This window comes from Rhodnius prolixus, unplaced genomic scaffold, assembly GCF_049639745.1.
Source record: "Rhodnius prolixus isolate KJV_2025 unplaced genomic scaffold, Rpr scaffold_18, whole genome shotgun sequence".
NCBI classification, from domain to species: domain Eukaryota; kingdom Metazoa; phylum Arthropoda; class Insecta; order Hemiptera; family Reduviidae; genus Rhodnius; species Rhodnius prolixus.
This window is the reverse complement of record NW_027411636.1, coordinates 368,729-384,197: the sequence shown is the minus strand read 5'-3', so window position 1 is coordinate 384,197 and position 15,469 is coordinate 368,729. Positions and strand designations below refer to the sequence as shown.

General features: G+C 38.2%; 1 protein-coding gene across 2 annotated transcripts in view; it reads right to left on the bottom strand.

Moving 5' to 3' along the window:
• Nucleotides 1-15,469, bottom strand: part of Tk (Tachykinin) — a 271,387-nt gene that overhangs the window by 250,608 nt on the left and 5,310 nt on the right. Inside the window, exon 1 of one of the 2 annotated variants that reach the window (XM_074143715.1) lies at nt 1,477-1,520. The exons of the other annotated variant lie outside the window; for it this stretch is intronic. Within the exon in view, the coding sequence (XP_073999816.1) occupies nt 1,477-1,505 (29 nt within the window). The 5' untranslated portion in view covers nt 1,506-1,520. Of the gene's footprint in view, nt 1-1,476; nt 1,521-15,469 lie in introns of those variants that run through there. 2 annotated transcript variants of the gene reach the window in all.

Genomic DNA, 15,469 nt, shown 5'->3' with positions numbered 1-15,469 from the left:
TGGATGACCTGCAATCACTTGAGGATCTACTGCATAAACAAGAGATCTTGGCTTTACGTTCGGCCTGCAAATATAAAATCTAAGAGCGCCCCCCCATCAATGAGATAAGGTTATAAAGAGAATAATGAATACAGTCACCATGTGATTTAGATTAATATCGTGGCGCACTCCGGAGTTTGCATGTTTAGATAATAAGATATGGGAAGAAGAAAGATATTTTATAGTATGGAGGCCAGTTAGGGGGTTGGGACAAGGGTTTTCATTAAGGGCAGCCATAAAGGTGACATCAGACGAGCCGCTCGCAGTCAAAGACAGTCAGTCTCTACGCCATGTCTTCTTCTTTCTCTTAGTAGTTGTGCGAAGCCCTCTTTATCTACACACACTTACTTTCTGCTTTAATATAACCCACAGAGTGGAATATCCCATCAACTTGGGTGACACTTTTTCAAATTTAATAAATACCTGGTGCCTCTACTGCGCCGGATATAACCTCCCATGACTGCTAATTACTCTGACAGGTTATTTCCTCCATATACAACAAATTAAATATCTGGCAGCTAAAATAAACCCAAGGCTTTCTACTCTTAGCAAATCAAAATTAATTTGTTCATAGCTAAAAAAATGAAGGTACCAGGGATAGGTACACTTCCGCTCCTTGCAATGTCACCAGGAGTCTTTGAATCGGGGAGTAAAACATATTTTTAGGCCACAAGTTGGCCAATTGTTGGTTCTCGACTTTGACAAGGTACTAGACAAGTTTGTCGGCCCCCACTGCGTGACGAGTTGATTCACCACCACAGCTGGTCCCGCTGAACGACGGCGTTTTATGACATTTGAACATAAGAATAATCACTTTCTTAATTTGTTGATGAATATGAAGTTTCGGAATCAAGTTTTTACTTTAGTCTAATTATGGCAATTTAAATTCAAAATTAAATTTAAGAATAACTGTAGCAATAATGTAGAGCTAGTAACTTAATTCAAATTGAGATATACGTTTCAATGCTACAGCAAAATCGTTGTGATTGGCTCGGTTGTCACACAAAAAAACATCCGGCTAAATAACATGTTTCTGGGTATTTAGGGGACCTTGGGAAGTTTCCCAATATTAACAAGGAAAGTTACCATGGAAACTAGGATTGGTAATAAAATACTAAAGCTAAGACTAGTATAAAACAAAGTAAAGTATTAACTAATTTTTCAGTGCGGCCATTACGTCTAAGTACCTAATTAGGCTTTGTGGACGGAGAGAACTACCAAACATACTTTGTGTAATAAATTTCTCATTTCATGGAGTAAAAATCCAAAGCCTAGACGTGGTATCACAATCCATCTTAACTTTGTGGGCCTCGCCTCTAACCGTTCAACTATTGTGGCACCTTCAAACTAAGTCTAAAGGTTACAAATCGTAAAGTTGGTAGCTGTATTTTAAGCCCGATTAAAAAATATTCATAACTTTACTTAGCAAATAATTACCTTCTCTCGCCGAGTTTAGGAGGAAACATTCACGGTAAGTGGCTCTGTGTACCCCGCTGAGCCAGGCTTTCCACTCGCACTTTTCTGATCTGCCTGAAGGTTAAGTTGGCTATAATGTTGTTTATATTTAATGTAATTTAAATTAATTTCTAATGTTAAATAATTTACATAACTTGTAATAGAATGTGATATTAATATTGATTAACTGAAAATCCTGAACATTTCGCCTAAATATTCAGCACATTTTGCTGAATAATAAATACTAACACACTTTTAGAAACCCTCAATTCCCTTAAGATTCAGTAGGTTTACTGTACTCGTACTCTCTGTATCACTAAGGGCATATCTCTTCGCCACACAGGGCGTACATATATGCATGCATATTAAGGGATCATGACTATCTTGCTACTTAAAGAAATTTACATAATTACAATGTAAAATTTATTTTTTTAAATAATTACTTTGGTACTTACTTCTCCTTCTTATTATTATTAAGGGGAAAACTGCGATCGCTTTTTATCTTCGATGTCAAAAAAACATCTGTGTCCAGGTTATCATGATTAGGGAATGTCTTGGGTGACTGGCATCGAAATATTTCAAGAAAAATCTGAAGTTGCACTTTGGAACTTTATGTATCGAACGGGTCTCACCAGCAAATGATATCTCCTCCCTAACTTAGCCAATACAATCCCCATAAGCTAGCTACTAACTTTGACAATAGATTTAAATCGGTGCACTGGTGTTTGTCACAACTGACTAGACCAGATTTTTCGTAAACTTTTTCTGCTAATTATATTTCATAGATATTACAGTATTGTATCAAATTCGCAACTCTGAGAGACTGGCACATTTCTTGTTTCTGCAGTGCTCGGCAATGAGGCACTGATTTTGCACAAGTGAACAGTTTATTTTGAAACATAAAATCGAAAAGAAACAAAATTAAACCAAATTTAATGTAAGATGGAAAATCTAGCGTGTGGTTTCCTCACATATTTCCTCTTTACCATGCGGTTCAGATGATGGATTATCCTTGGAACTTGGGGCTAGTAAGAGGCTGCTAACTTCATCTCAGTGAGTATCTTATAACTTTCAACCTGGAATAACTAACAATAATTACTAACAAATATTAACGCAGTTGCTAAAAGCGCACTCTAGAGAATAGCTTAGATAAATATTCATGGAAAAAAGAGTCAAAGGAAAATTAAGATCTGGAACAGTGAGTACACAATCTTTTTCGTACAAGGCGCCGATCTGTGAGAAGCTTATGAGAAGTCAGACTTTCAAAGTAACAAACTACGAAGTACTCTTTCGCCTTCCTTTGCCTTGGGGCCTTCAGATAGTCTGAAGAGCCACCTGACTATGGCGATCAAAGCTGCTAAGTCTCTCTGTTCCGAATAAGAACTTAGAAGAGCAACAAGGAGTAACTGCTGTATTCCCCTTCTTCTCCTCACACTGTCTATGATATGTTTGGCCAAGTCGGGGCTAGCTGGGAGCGTTTTCCTCTAAAATTTATGCAGGTTTTGTTTGAACTTCCGTTAGGGAGTTTTATGTTTTAGCCGAGCGCCCTCATCGCCCGCAAATTTGCAGAAATTGCCACCATTATTACTGACCATTATCCTTAGCAAATTAGTTAGCTGGCTTAATTAAAAAACTAAACAAAGAACTGGCTGCAGGGGCGATGGAGAATATGATGGTCGTCACTGAGCTCTTTGTTCGGGTGTCTCGCTCATTAAAAAGAAGAAACAACTACACTGGGTCCGCCGGGAGGCACCCCTCTTTGGGAACGCCATAATTACGCGACAGCGCCTTCTGCAGCTCGCATTGTGTACTTTACTCCGCCCGCTGTCCGCTCACACAATGCCTTAATTACTTTAAAACAACTGTTTTTATTGATATTAAATAAACCTGATCGATTTGTTCAGAAAAGTTCGATTAATCATGTTGATCGCCACCAGGCAGACAATTCCCGCTCCTCCCTGACTTCTGGAACAAATCCCTCACAGTCGTAAAAAAAATATTTTTTTTTTGGTGTCCAAGTACTTTTACTAATCGATCTATAAGTTTATCCACTGTAATAAATTGCAGCAAGTTGAATTCGATGTTTGCTTAGCTAAACCACGACAGACGAGATTTTCTATTTTCCAAACAATTGTTGGAAAAACTTCCCCACGCTTTTCTCTATACATTCTCTTAGATTTATGCAGCTTTGTTAGTTTAGAGCAGGAATTTAGGCTTGCCTCCAACGTTTCCTTTCAGCGTAATTACGGTTCTACTAACTGCAGATCGTTAGTAACGATCAAGTAAGTTTCTGAAGTTTATAGTTTGAAGAGATGTGCATCTGGGAATCTGGAGAGATCTAGGAGGGGAAAGTAGAGTTCGCATATCCTTCTCCCCCGTCTACTTCTGTACTGAGTTTAGAAACTATGTATTTCAAGGTAATAAATAAAAAACAATTACAAGGGTGGTATTAGAATTATTATTTTACCCATTACTACGATATGGGTACGGACATAAATATTATTTGGTGGCTGCTAGAGGCGGCATGCGGGGGAGGCCCAAACTCTGCGAACTGCCGCCAAGTTAAACAACTCCAAAAAAGACTCTGTAGAGGTGAGAAAAGAAGCGCATGCAACTGTGCTTTTAACGAACTCTGCTGGAGAAGTGCAAACAGGCGCTGTTGGCCACAATACTGCAGTTTTACCACTGCACAGGTTGGCGATAATGCATCCGCTATGCACAACCCATTATCCGCTTGCTTAGAGCCGCCTGCAGTCTTCCTTCTGTACATTTTCACTGAATGCACTCACAATCTGTGACTAACTATAAAATGTCCTACTCTTTCTTACAGCTCTCCTTGAAACTTTGCTGCTCTGGGAGTTCACGGCAAGTATTCTACCAGTCGATATTGATATTTATCGACTACATTTTTTATAGTTTAAAAACTAAACTCGATGTGAGCCCACCCACTAGATTTTCCTGGTTCTAACGCTTACATTGTCTTCAACTCAGAATTCCTGCAAACTGTTACTACCTACCGTCCTTAAACATTTTGTCTGCATTGACCCGTTTGAGAAAAGTGCACCCCGACCCCTTCCCCAGTATTGCCTTTAAAGGATGTTGATAGCAGTCACAGTACTGTGTGCTCTGACAGTCTTCGGCCAAGATGGTTGTCTTAAGCCTCTCTTTATATTTATAGTAAATTGTTTTACCATCATGAATAACATGAAAATTATTGTATTTTTTGTAGAAAATTAATTTAATAAGAGGCTGTGTTATATTATTAGAATTATGAGAATATTTAATCAATTTATTGTCAAGTTTTAAAGATTGATTTATGTGATTAAACGTCGATGGCCTTGCGATTATCTGATTGCATGATAAAAAAGGGCATCTTTCTCGAATTCACTTCAACGGCATCCTGTGTTAGTCGACTCATCGTTGGATGGCCCTCATTCAATTCCTTCAATTGATTTTGTTTGTTCATTATACTGTGATCATATTTACTTGTTGCCAATAGGCAGTTGTAAATTAGATAAAGAGAGTTAATAAAAAAACGTGATTAATGTTTGAAATTTGGAGTAAATCTAGAAATGTATAATAGGATCGTTGAGACCTGTGAAAGTCGAGTGCGGGTGGTCACCAGTTAGTTTTTTTCAATTAATTTGTGAAAGCACCACAATTATTATTTTGAACATATTGTATTTTAAGATAATGTCAAATAATGGTTCCCGTTCTTGCGGGATATCTCCTGCATGAATTTTATATCTGCGCGATAAAAGCCGAGACTGATTTTCAGCGCCGATTTATTGCTGTGAAAGAAGCTTGAGGCAGAAACGAACAAACTAATCAGAAGAGATAATGTCAGCCTTAGATGGACTTGACTCACCCTAAATCCAGCTTTACAGACGCCAACTGTTTGCATGGACAAAGTGCTTAAAAAAAATAATTTTGTCTCAACTATAATAATTCGCAGTCTTTCACTGTAAGCCAGAAACTTATTAAAATGTTAGTGAGTTAGACTAGCTATGAGTGTTATTGAGTATTATTATATGAGTAACAGGTAAGGTGATTTTGAGATCACAGTCTTGACACTCACCAACAGCAAGAGTGCGCGATATATAACTACAAAAATTAACAAGTTACAGAAGTAATTTCTGCCGCAGCAAATAGTGGCATCGTGTTTATAGTATCGTTCAATAAAGTTCTTTTTGTAAATACCTGGAAAGTTTATCTAGATGGAGGGCTAACGTTTCGCTCCAAAAACAAAAATGAGATAAGTCTGAGTGGGGCGCTTACTGGAAGTTAACCCGGTATGCAAATGGGGAATTAGAAGTGGAGGCGGAAGCACTGCCCCACTGGAGGTTATATAAGACGGCGGCCCAACCACTTGTTCAACAATGAAACCTCCTCCAACTTTTATCTGAAATATTTTTTTAGTAGAATTAGTGAAGGGGGGCCGCTTCAGTGGTTTCTTCAGTAAAGTGTCGATTCAGCGTTATTTACGGCCACATAACGAATATGGCTAATGGACTAACGAATATGGCAATTTACTCCTTCGAATTTGGAAGTTATTTCCGTAAACTAAATAAGAAGTAGCGAAAACTCCCAGTCTGCGGAAAATCCGCAAGGGGCCATGTTGCTATAGAACATTTCTTTCGCTTTGTGAAGACAGAACGGCGAACTCACCCTACAGAGAATTTGCTCGGTTCTTTAGTGGAGTTGGTTGTAATCTGTTGGCAGATTTGAGTTGAATATGAAGAGCTGCTCAAGCTACACAAATGGATGTAGGTGCTTGGTTGGAAAATGAAAAATGGAGCAACAATTCATCTGCCTACAAGTGGGAGGTCTGACGGCAATGACAAGTTGATCCCGCTAGGCACAGTCTTCGACTTCGTACCTCCCAGCTGGATTTGCATCAGGACATTATTCTGACATTCAAACTATAATCTTTGCCTCATGAACTATAACACCCTTCACAGTACTTGGGGTTAACATAACTGATATGAAGGACAGTTTCTGTGGAATATGTGAGTTACGCAGACAGCAGAGTTGGGATAGAAAAGATCAATAATCTTAATAAACATAATAATCTAATTGAAAAGATAAGAAACCTGGCGAACAGCCTCTGTTCTGAGAAGTTAGATTTCTCTGAGTGCAATCACACAAAGGCTTGCAGCTAACCTGGAGACAGTCTGGACCATAGAATTCTCAAGATTTAAATCTTAAAAAAAAAGAACTGTCTTTTAACATCTGTAAATGATTAATTTAAATGTTATTTTACGTATTTATAAAAAAAGTAGTTTTAATTTCCTTTTTATCAGATAGATTTAGTTTATAGAGCGAATGTGCAGCTAAATCTATTGGGGTTTATTTAGTTGAAGGTTTCAGATATTAAAGTAATATGAATTAAGGCGCTAATGTCCCCAGTGATGGACAAGAAAACAAAATTATGGACCATGTATCAATAAATTCTTTGGCAATGATGGGTGGGGGGGTGGAATAGCCAACACACACATACTATGTGCACAATAAAAGTAATTATATTATAGAGGCAGCGAAAGAGTTGGTGGGGCGGTGATTACAAGGGGCAGTAATGTAGCGAACCGTTCCTAATCTCGTTAGCCGCCTCCGGCCACCGCCTTTAAGTACTTTTATTTTACCGCCCTATCGGCCCTCGGATAACCCTTCACACTTCTAGACACGGCACTTCATTCAGGAGTAGCTGCCTTATTCGAACATCACCGAATGCAGCCTTACCTCTTAATTTTCAAAACGGACATTAAAACTACGTCCAACGACTCTTCTAAGCGACTTTGAGAGCTCACCTTGCTTATTAGAAGAGAAGGAAAGCTCACAGAAACAAAATTGGCCATTACTTCCAGAAACGAGGCACTGAAAGCTTCTGCCCCCTTGTTTCAAATTTCAGTATCTACATCTTAAATTAAAATTATCCAAGACGTTTTTGCATTGTGTAAGCAAATTAGAGATTTTCTCATGGACCGACTGTTTATCTTTCACATCGCTATGGCGTCGTTTCTAACCTCTCTGTATTTTCAATACAGGAAAAGAGAAAAATATAATACGTGGTTAGAATTTCGCCAAATTTCAAGGACAGCATAATAATGTCACAATACAAAATAATTGTCAAATGGCACATTTTACTGAACATTTTGGTAGAATTTTCATTGAAATCTGAATAACTGGAAGTGAGATATAAAGGATTGAAATTAGGATAGAAGTGAAATCATCCAAACTTTCAACTCTAATATCTCAAAAATTTCCAGAATTTGTCTCTAATGTTTGGTTTACTCGTGTTGATTGCTTTAGTAGGGATGAAGAGAGTTGATTATAGCCGCGTGAAAAGTTATGGTTTAATAGTTAGACTAGACTAGACTAGTCAAGGTTGTAAACGCCCTTCTATTTGCTGGTTGGTCAGTGAATCCTGGATAGGCTGTAAGAAGTGTAAAATTACCTTTTGGTAAAAAGAATTAGTCTGGACACTTATTCTTATAGTCTGGCATCGAATCCACCTGAACTTGGTGATCCAAGGCACTAATATTTCAGCTATTGTGGCATTAGCGCAATATCAAGTAACCAATGGAAAATGCGCTCAATGTGTCTAATCTGCAAGACAATCATTAAATCGTAGAATTTGAAAATAAATTTCCGATTGGATACGCACAATGAATGTGAGTGTATTTGGATTAATTAAAGAGAGTAAGAGATAGCTTGGTGGGTTACGGCGCCCTTTATATTGGCAGCACTGTTTGGCTTCCTATTGTCAACACTGCTCCGTACATTCATCTCTTTCTGCCTGAGGAAATAAGTCTGGTTCGTCTCAAATAACAAAACTTAGCCTCGTCCAACCAAATCGAATTACTAGATCGTGGCGTGGATTACCATTCAATGGTCCAATTTTTAATTCAATGATTTTAAATTCTGAAGTTCTCATTAAAACTGTTTCCGGTAGGACCAGTTGTATAAAGGGTTGATCGTCAAAATATGCACGAAAAAGCGTAACGTTGAAAAACATCCAACTTTAACAATTTTTTTCTCTTTTTCTATAAAAGATAAAATTCCCAAATTTTCTTTATAATATAGGGCAAATCCTACTTTATAACTGTATTTTTTTTGCAACAACACAGATTAAATAGATTTCGAGAAATAAGTTGCTGAAAATGAGCAAAAACGGCTTTTTCAAAAATTGTTCTTTATCTTGTTATCTTCCTTATAAACAACGTAGCGCCTAAATCCGATTTTCATGAATGAAGTGTCATTCGATTCGAAATTGTCCTACCGGACAGTTTTAATTTATCTCTGAAGTTTCAACGCTGCGTCTCATAAGAAGGGGAATTTGCCCTACGCAACTACAATGCTTAGTCCGATTTTAATAAAATTTAGCTCCAAGAAGTGGTTAAAGCATTCCTACGTGACTCTAAACTGATGCTCTTACATCTAATAAAAAAAAGTACTGCAATCGTTAAAATTATCTACTAGGGAACCGATGTGCGACAGTGAATTGTTATTCGATTAGATATCATATTTGGATATAACTTTTGAGATCTCGACGTCTCATCATTAAAAAAAGAGTTTAAGGCCCGCCTTATTAATCAATAACGACGATCAATTTCGATAAAATTTGCCAGGAAGAAATGGTTCGAGGTTTCCTGCGTGGGTATGTTCTGAGAAATCGCATTCCCAGATTACTGCAATAAATAAGGAGAATTGGTCTCAAAGTGTAGAATATGTTTTGTGATGCTGTTATTATTATAGTATAGTATTTATAGAATTGGACTGTTAAAAATAATCAAGGCGAACGCGTTAACTTAGTATAATCACATGAGGGACAACGATATAAAAAACCTAGGGAACTTCTGCTGTAATGTTTGTCTTGTGGTGGACAAGCTGTTCATAGGGTTGGGGCAGCCATCCAGCCTAGACTGGGTGCTAGGCCGGTGAACAGGGTAGCCACATACTAGTAGTGTTGCCAACCTTTTAGCCCAAATACACCTGCCCCTCCAACACTATGTGGCCGCCTTCCCGCTAAAAAATAAAGGAAATCCTTTCGTTTTATTTTGCCAATTAAGTGGCAGCCAAACAGACTTCCAGGCTGAATGGTGAAGCAATTAATTTAGGAAATTACTAAATCCAAAAATAAAGAGGCGATTAAAGAAGAATTTTAATTAAAAACGGTTGTGTCTGGGGGAGCGCCTTAATACCAAGAGAGCTAAATGCCTACAATTTTACTGATTTCGAATGTGTTGACTGGAGAAAATCGCACATCCAGTTATTGGTGCTTCTGATGATCTATCTGGCAGTGGCGAACTATCTGACACCTGGTTAAAGTAACAATTAGCTGCCACTATCAGCTGACTTGGTTCTCCGCTCCAGGTGATCCCGAACAGCACTCTACTGCTAATCTGCTAGCCAACCTTTTATCCAATTAATTTAAGTTTAAAAAATCTTTGTGAATGCTCCGGACGACTTTCTCATACTCCAGTGTTGAAAATCACCACTCGTGATAATTTTCCTCTAATCTGGCATTTCTTGTTTCTTTTAATCTTTAGATTTTGTTGAAAAAGAGGAGATTTCCCATTTTGAGTTTCTGAGTGAAGTTTGTGCATTTACCAAAACTTGAGAACAAAAAACAGCAGAGAGTATGTAATCTAGTTTTGGCTATGTCAGCTGTTTGACAGTCCTATAGCAAAAACTTACTGCTGGCAAAGTCGATCTTTATTTTGCTGGGATATAATTTTTAGGAGACTGTTAGGTTCAAGATAAACCAGTGTGTGGATTCACTGTGAGAGTTAGTAGGTTTTTGGGCTTCACTCAGGGACTAGGTCCTACGCCTTACGACAATCATCTGGAATAATTACCATAGAAGCCACTATATAAATTGTTTTTCTTAAGAAATTACCTTGTGAAAGGCTCTAAAGATTTAGTCAGACTGCGCGCAGAAAAATAAACATTTCATTGTAACATTTCCTTAGAAGGCCCCTTCCGTTACTATTCGGCGCGGAGGCATGATTACCTTTTCCATAGAGGTTTTATGAAAACCTTTTCTATATCATGAGGGAAATTCAACATGGAAAGTCGCTCGATGGTTGTACTTCCTCTTACAGGGAGAAAGAGTCAATGTTTGCCAGCTGATACTGATTAAGGTATGGCATTAGGTGCTTTTTGCATCTAGTTGGCTGTGTTGGCAGTCATAATGCGTCATGTTGTGTTACGTCACTTTGATTGGTGTCTCCACCCGCTCCATCGTATCTCAACTTTTTCTGGAATAAATCAGCGCGGAAGGCTGCGAGATGGGAGAGCAAAGCCCCGCGTGCTCCTTAAGGTAAACATGATAAGTGCCTGTCTGAAGGCCCTCGGCTCATTCAGTTTGACGATTTGATTGGCTGAACGGTCTTTGGTACCCCTTCCTACCTTGCCAACTTTAACACATTCTTTCTGAGGATGGCCTCTTCGCTCTTCCATTGAGACTTCCGCAAGGCTACGAAAATCCTAACATTGCTGGCAGACACCTCTACTTCCTTTAGTCTGCCCAATGTGGGTTTTACACTACCTCAGTAAATTGCATTTCAAACTTTATTTCGGCGGGTTCTCCCCTGAGATCTGACAGACAACAGAATCCCTGTATCAGAACACCTTACAGATTTATTATTAAAACGAGTTTTCTTCAGCGCAACTTGAAAATCGAAAACTTTTATTTGACATATTTCTCCAGATAAATTTTATGTGGGGAGAGTGTTTATGGTTACCTTAAATGTAGTTTTGGAGGATGATCCATCTAACGAGCTTTATAGTTCTGCCATTTAAAAATGCCATTTAAGAACGAATCGCTTGAACTGACGTCATTTCCTTGAGATAGAATCACTCTAAACTTCTGAGGACTGACCAGTTTTTCTTCAAAATGTTTCTTAAATTTTATGGAGGAAGGCTTGCCACTAACGAGCCATTTCTGGACATTCTGTGGTTTTGCTACTTCTTAATAGTTAAGTTGTTAAAGATTACAATTAATTCGAAAACTTTTCGTCACTGATAACTGCAAGAACAACGCTATCAGGAAGTTGTGTGCGTGTTCCACACGATCAGATGTTTTGTTTTCATTTCATACGTTAAAATTATTGCATCCGAAATGAATTTAAAACGAGTGCAAAATTTATTTTGGGTTTTGTCAAAATTAAATTCAATGTCGTTGTTTGTAATTCTGTGAAAAAGTTGTACGGGATCGCCAACTTCTTCAAAAAGGGGAAGAGAAATAATAAAATGCACCCATCTGGAGGTAATTCAAACAGAAAACAGGAGGGAAATTTGAGAGAAACTGAAGGAACACGTGACACTGTATAGAAGAGGCAGGTCACGTGATGTAGCGGTCTCTGGTACACTCCCTATCTAATCTTTCAGTTTTAATTCTGACTCGGCGAGGGAAAAGAATTAAGACTGGAGCACGAGATTAAGTTCTGCTCCCAACGACCACCACCTCCACTAGGCCGTCAGAAAGCACATTTAGTAAGGGCGACTTTATCCTGTAAAAGAAGAAAATGACCTCGCGTTCTGGAGAAAGGCGTAGTACGCAGAGCCTGCTATTCCCTCAGCTCTCCTCTGAAATAAATCAATCCGGGAAATAAAAAACGGACTAATTCCGCGCTAACTCGACTCCGTGCTGCGTCCCATCGTGCTCCTGCGCCATAAATTTTAATTAAACGAATTACATTTATCATATACCTTCTCCCTTTGACCACACCAATGCTTAATATTACAAACTGCCGTCCGATGAATACAAGACTCTGCCTTTAGCATACACTAACGGCAGCCGTCATCCACTTCTTCTTTAATTTCATCGAATTTCCGTGGCAAATAAGCTGGGGTCCAGGCAAGTCTACCTCCCAGCAATACGTGATGGGCGATTTAACATCACATTCTTACAACCTCTAGAATTTTGGGAATTTATGGCAAACTAAAGGACTACGAAGCAGTGACACTAGGCAAAGTAACAAACGCCTTATTATTGTAAAGTATTGGATGAGTCAAGATAGAAGAAGGTACAATTTTAATCGTTCCCACGAATGAAATCGACTTGTTCTTCTCTTAATCTAAACAAAACTACTTCTGTTTTAAAAGAATCCAACATAAAATTTCGGTCTGCTGGTCCTGAGGGAACTCCACAATCTCCCACAGCACCAAAAATTAAAGTTTTGAAAAGATTCGCCAACTATTACTGCCAGGAACTCTACGGCCATATTTAAATTGAATACAACCATTTATCTTGGACTTCCCTAGAATCTAGAGCCTCATAATATTCTTTTGACTCTACATTCATCTTACCGGGAGGACAGAGATCGATTATGCGAGAAAATCAAACCGGAGAATTCTTCTTTACTAAATTGATGTTCAACTAAGATAGGCATGACATCAAAGAACGCGAAGCCAGCGGGAACCAATTTTCTTCCAGGTGTCAAGGTGGTCTAGTAGCAAGAGAATTCTGACGCCTCTGCTAATCCAGCCTGCCGACAGTCTGCTTATCTGTCCCGTCCCCAACCAGGAAAGAAGTAATGCCGCACAGGAGTAATGGGCTTACTTGGAATCTGCTTTTCCTTCCCAAACAGAACATGTTCCCGGTATAAGTTACAGGAAATCCGTTTTGAATCAAAATCTCCTCCATATAAAACTACCAATATGTATAGCATATATAACTCTGTTTTCTTAAGTTATGTCAGCCTTTCTCTCGAATGTATTTTTAGTTAGTCTCTCTTCACGAAGTCCTAAAATGAGGTTATCCAGTTTCTTGAGAAGCCATACATTAAGTTTGTAGATGTACCTGAATGGAATTAGTAAGACCCGTCTAAAGAAAGTGATTGGAATTGTTTGGAGGAAATGGCAGAAAAGTTTAAAATCGTTCGCAAAACTACCCTAAGAGGGCGGCGGGTCAAATTGGAAAAGCAACAAAGCGTCTTGATGAAGGAGTGCGTCCTGTCTCATGAGACTGGCCAAACAGCATTGGTGGTACATAGATCTAGTCTATATTGGTAGTATATAGATCTAGTCAAATCTAGTTCTATAGAAGATTGGTCACGCGAACTGTGGCAGCTGCGAAGAGAGGAAGTTGTAAGAGTCTTGAGTTCTCTTGAGGCGCCTTGTCCACATATTTTTTTGGTTTTTAGTTACTGGACTTCTTCACTTGATAGATGTTTAGTGTGGTCGAGCTCTACACTAGAGTAAGTGTTGCTGGTCTAGAGTTTGATCACACAATAGACTAATATTAGCAAGCTGGCCACTTATCGAAATATGAGGCACCGATACAGTGCTGCCGAGTACGCTGCCATTTTAACCATTCCCCCATGTTTGCACAGAAAAGGGGCGCTTTCTTGCTGCTGAAGGTTGCTTGAAAGCCTCGCTTCTTGACCCAAATGGCCCAATAGTGTTAGTGCTGATCGTAAGGGCTCAGTGTTGCCAACGTATAAAAACTCACCATAAAAAAAACTCAACCATAAAAGTTTGTTTTAATATTCACAGCCTGCGCCGGCTACACTGTCTTCTATGCAGCACTTAACGTGGGTTAAAATACATACCGTGCAACTATATGACGAACTCCGCCACCTAGAGCCCAATGTGGGCCCTTATCTTAGCTATGCGCTTAACTCATTCTGAAATAGCTCTAATCGCTATTTGATGAGATTACATTCTTAATTGCAAAAATCAGTGGAAGTAGCCAGAATTCACGTCTAGATCCTCCGGAAAAATGGTTTTTAATCTCAAATAGCCACTTACTAAGGCAGGGCTAGATGTTACTTACTAAGTCGTCCTTACTTCTAGTTATAAGCTCAAAAAATAAGGGGAAAAGTGGTAATTCTGGCCTAGGTTCACCAAACAAAGTGATTTAGTGCATGTGTACATGTTGCTCGCCGCTGCCTCGGTTCGAGTCGATGCAGCGAACACCAATACCACTTCTGCTTAGCAACAATCTTAACTGAAATTTCTGTTCAAACTTCTATTTTCCTTCCACTAAACAAACTTAGGCGGACTGGATGTACAATTGTAGATCTCGTTGGTACAGAGGTAATTGTCCAGCATCTAGTACTCCTCGCAAAACAATATCTTCTCCACGATTACAAAACCCTTCTTAAAATAAATACTTAATAAAAGAAATGTAAATTAATAACTCTTACATAACTAGAAAGTTGGACTAAAATCGAAATGTTAAGTCCAACTTTCTGTCTTTAATATCATTAATAATGTTGGCCGAATGATCAGCTGTCTTCAGCCACCGTTTATTGGAAATAAATCTTTTAATCAGACCCCCTTAAATAATTCTACAAACTACCACACTCTTCAGCCAATCGATTTTCATATCGGAATACAGTCTAATAAAATGAATTTCGACTTTAAATCGTACCGCATCGATAATGAAGCGATTACTTTCTACTTCTAATTCCATTAATGTTTTCAATCTTCTAGAAGGTTAGGTAATAAATGGTGATAGTTTCAATACATTTTATGGATTCAGATTAAAATTATAAACTCTTATCATTTACTAAGTTGAAGGTTGCTAATAATAGTAGATCTTAGATAGACGGAAGACAGGAGTTGGTTTGATTGACAAAACAATAAGCTATAGATCGACGGAATATGCGCCATTGTGAACCTTTCAAATATCCATGAATTTGCTTTCATGCAAGTTATTGATATCATACTAAAATTAGATATACATTTTACATAGATCTGTTTAGATGAATTTTACTTTACTTTTAATGATGTTATTTAAAAAAAAGAAAAAAAGAAGGTTTTATTTTACCAAAGAAATTTTCGTTGACCTCACTATCGTTGATTTTATCCGTCGACACACTTGTTTTCCTTGTTTCTGATGGTTCCGAACTTCCAATCCATCATCATTTAGTGATTTATCAGTAATTACAAGGGAAAATCATAACCAAAAACAAATCAACTTCTAATGATGGTTGAAAAACAGAAACAAGCAGAATTAAGGAAA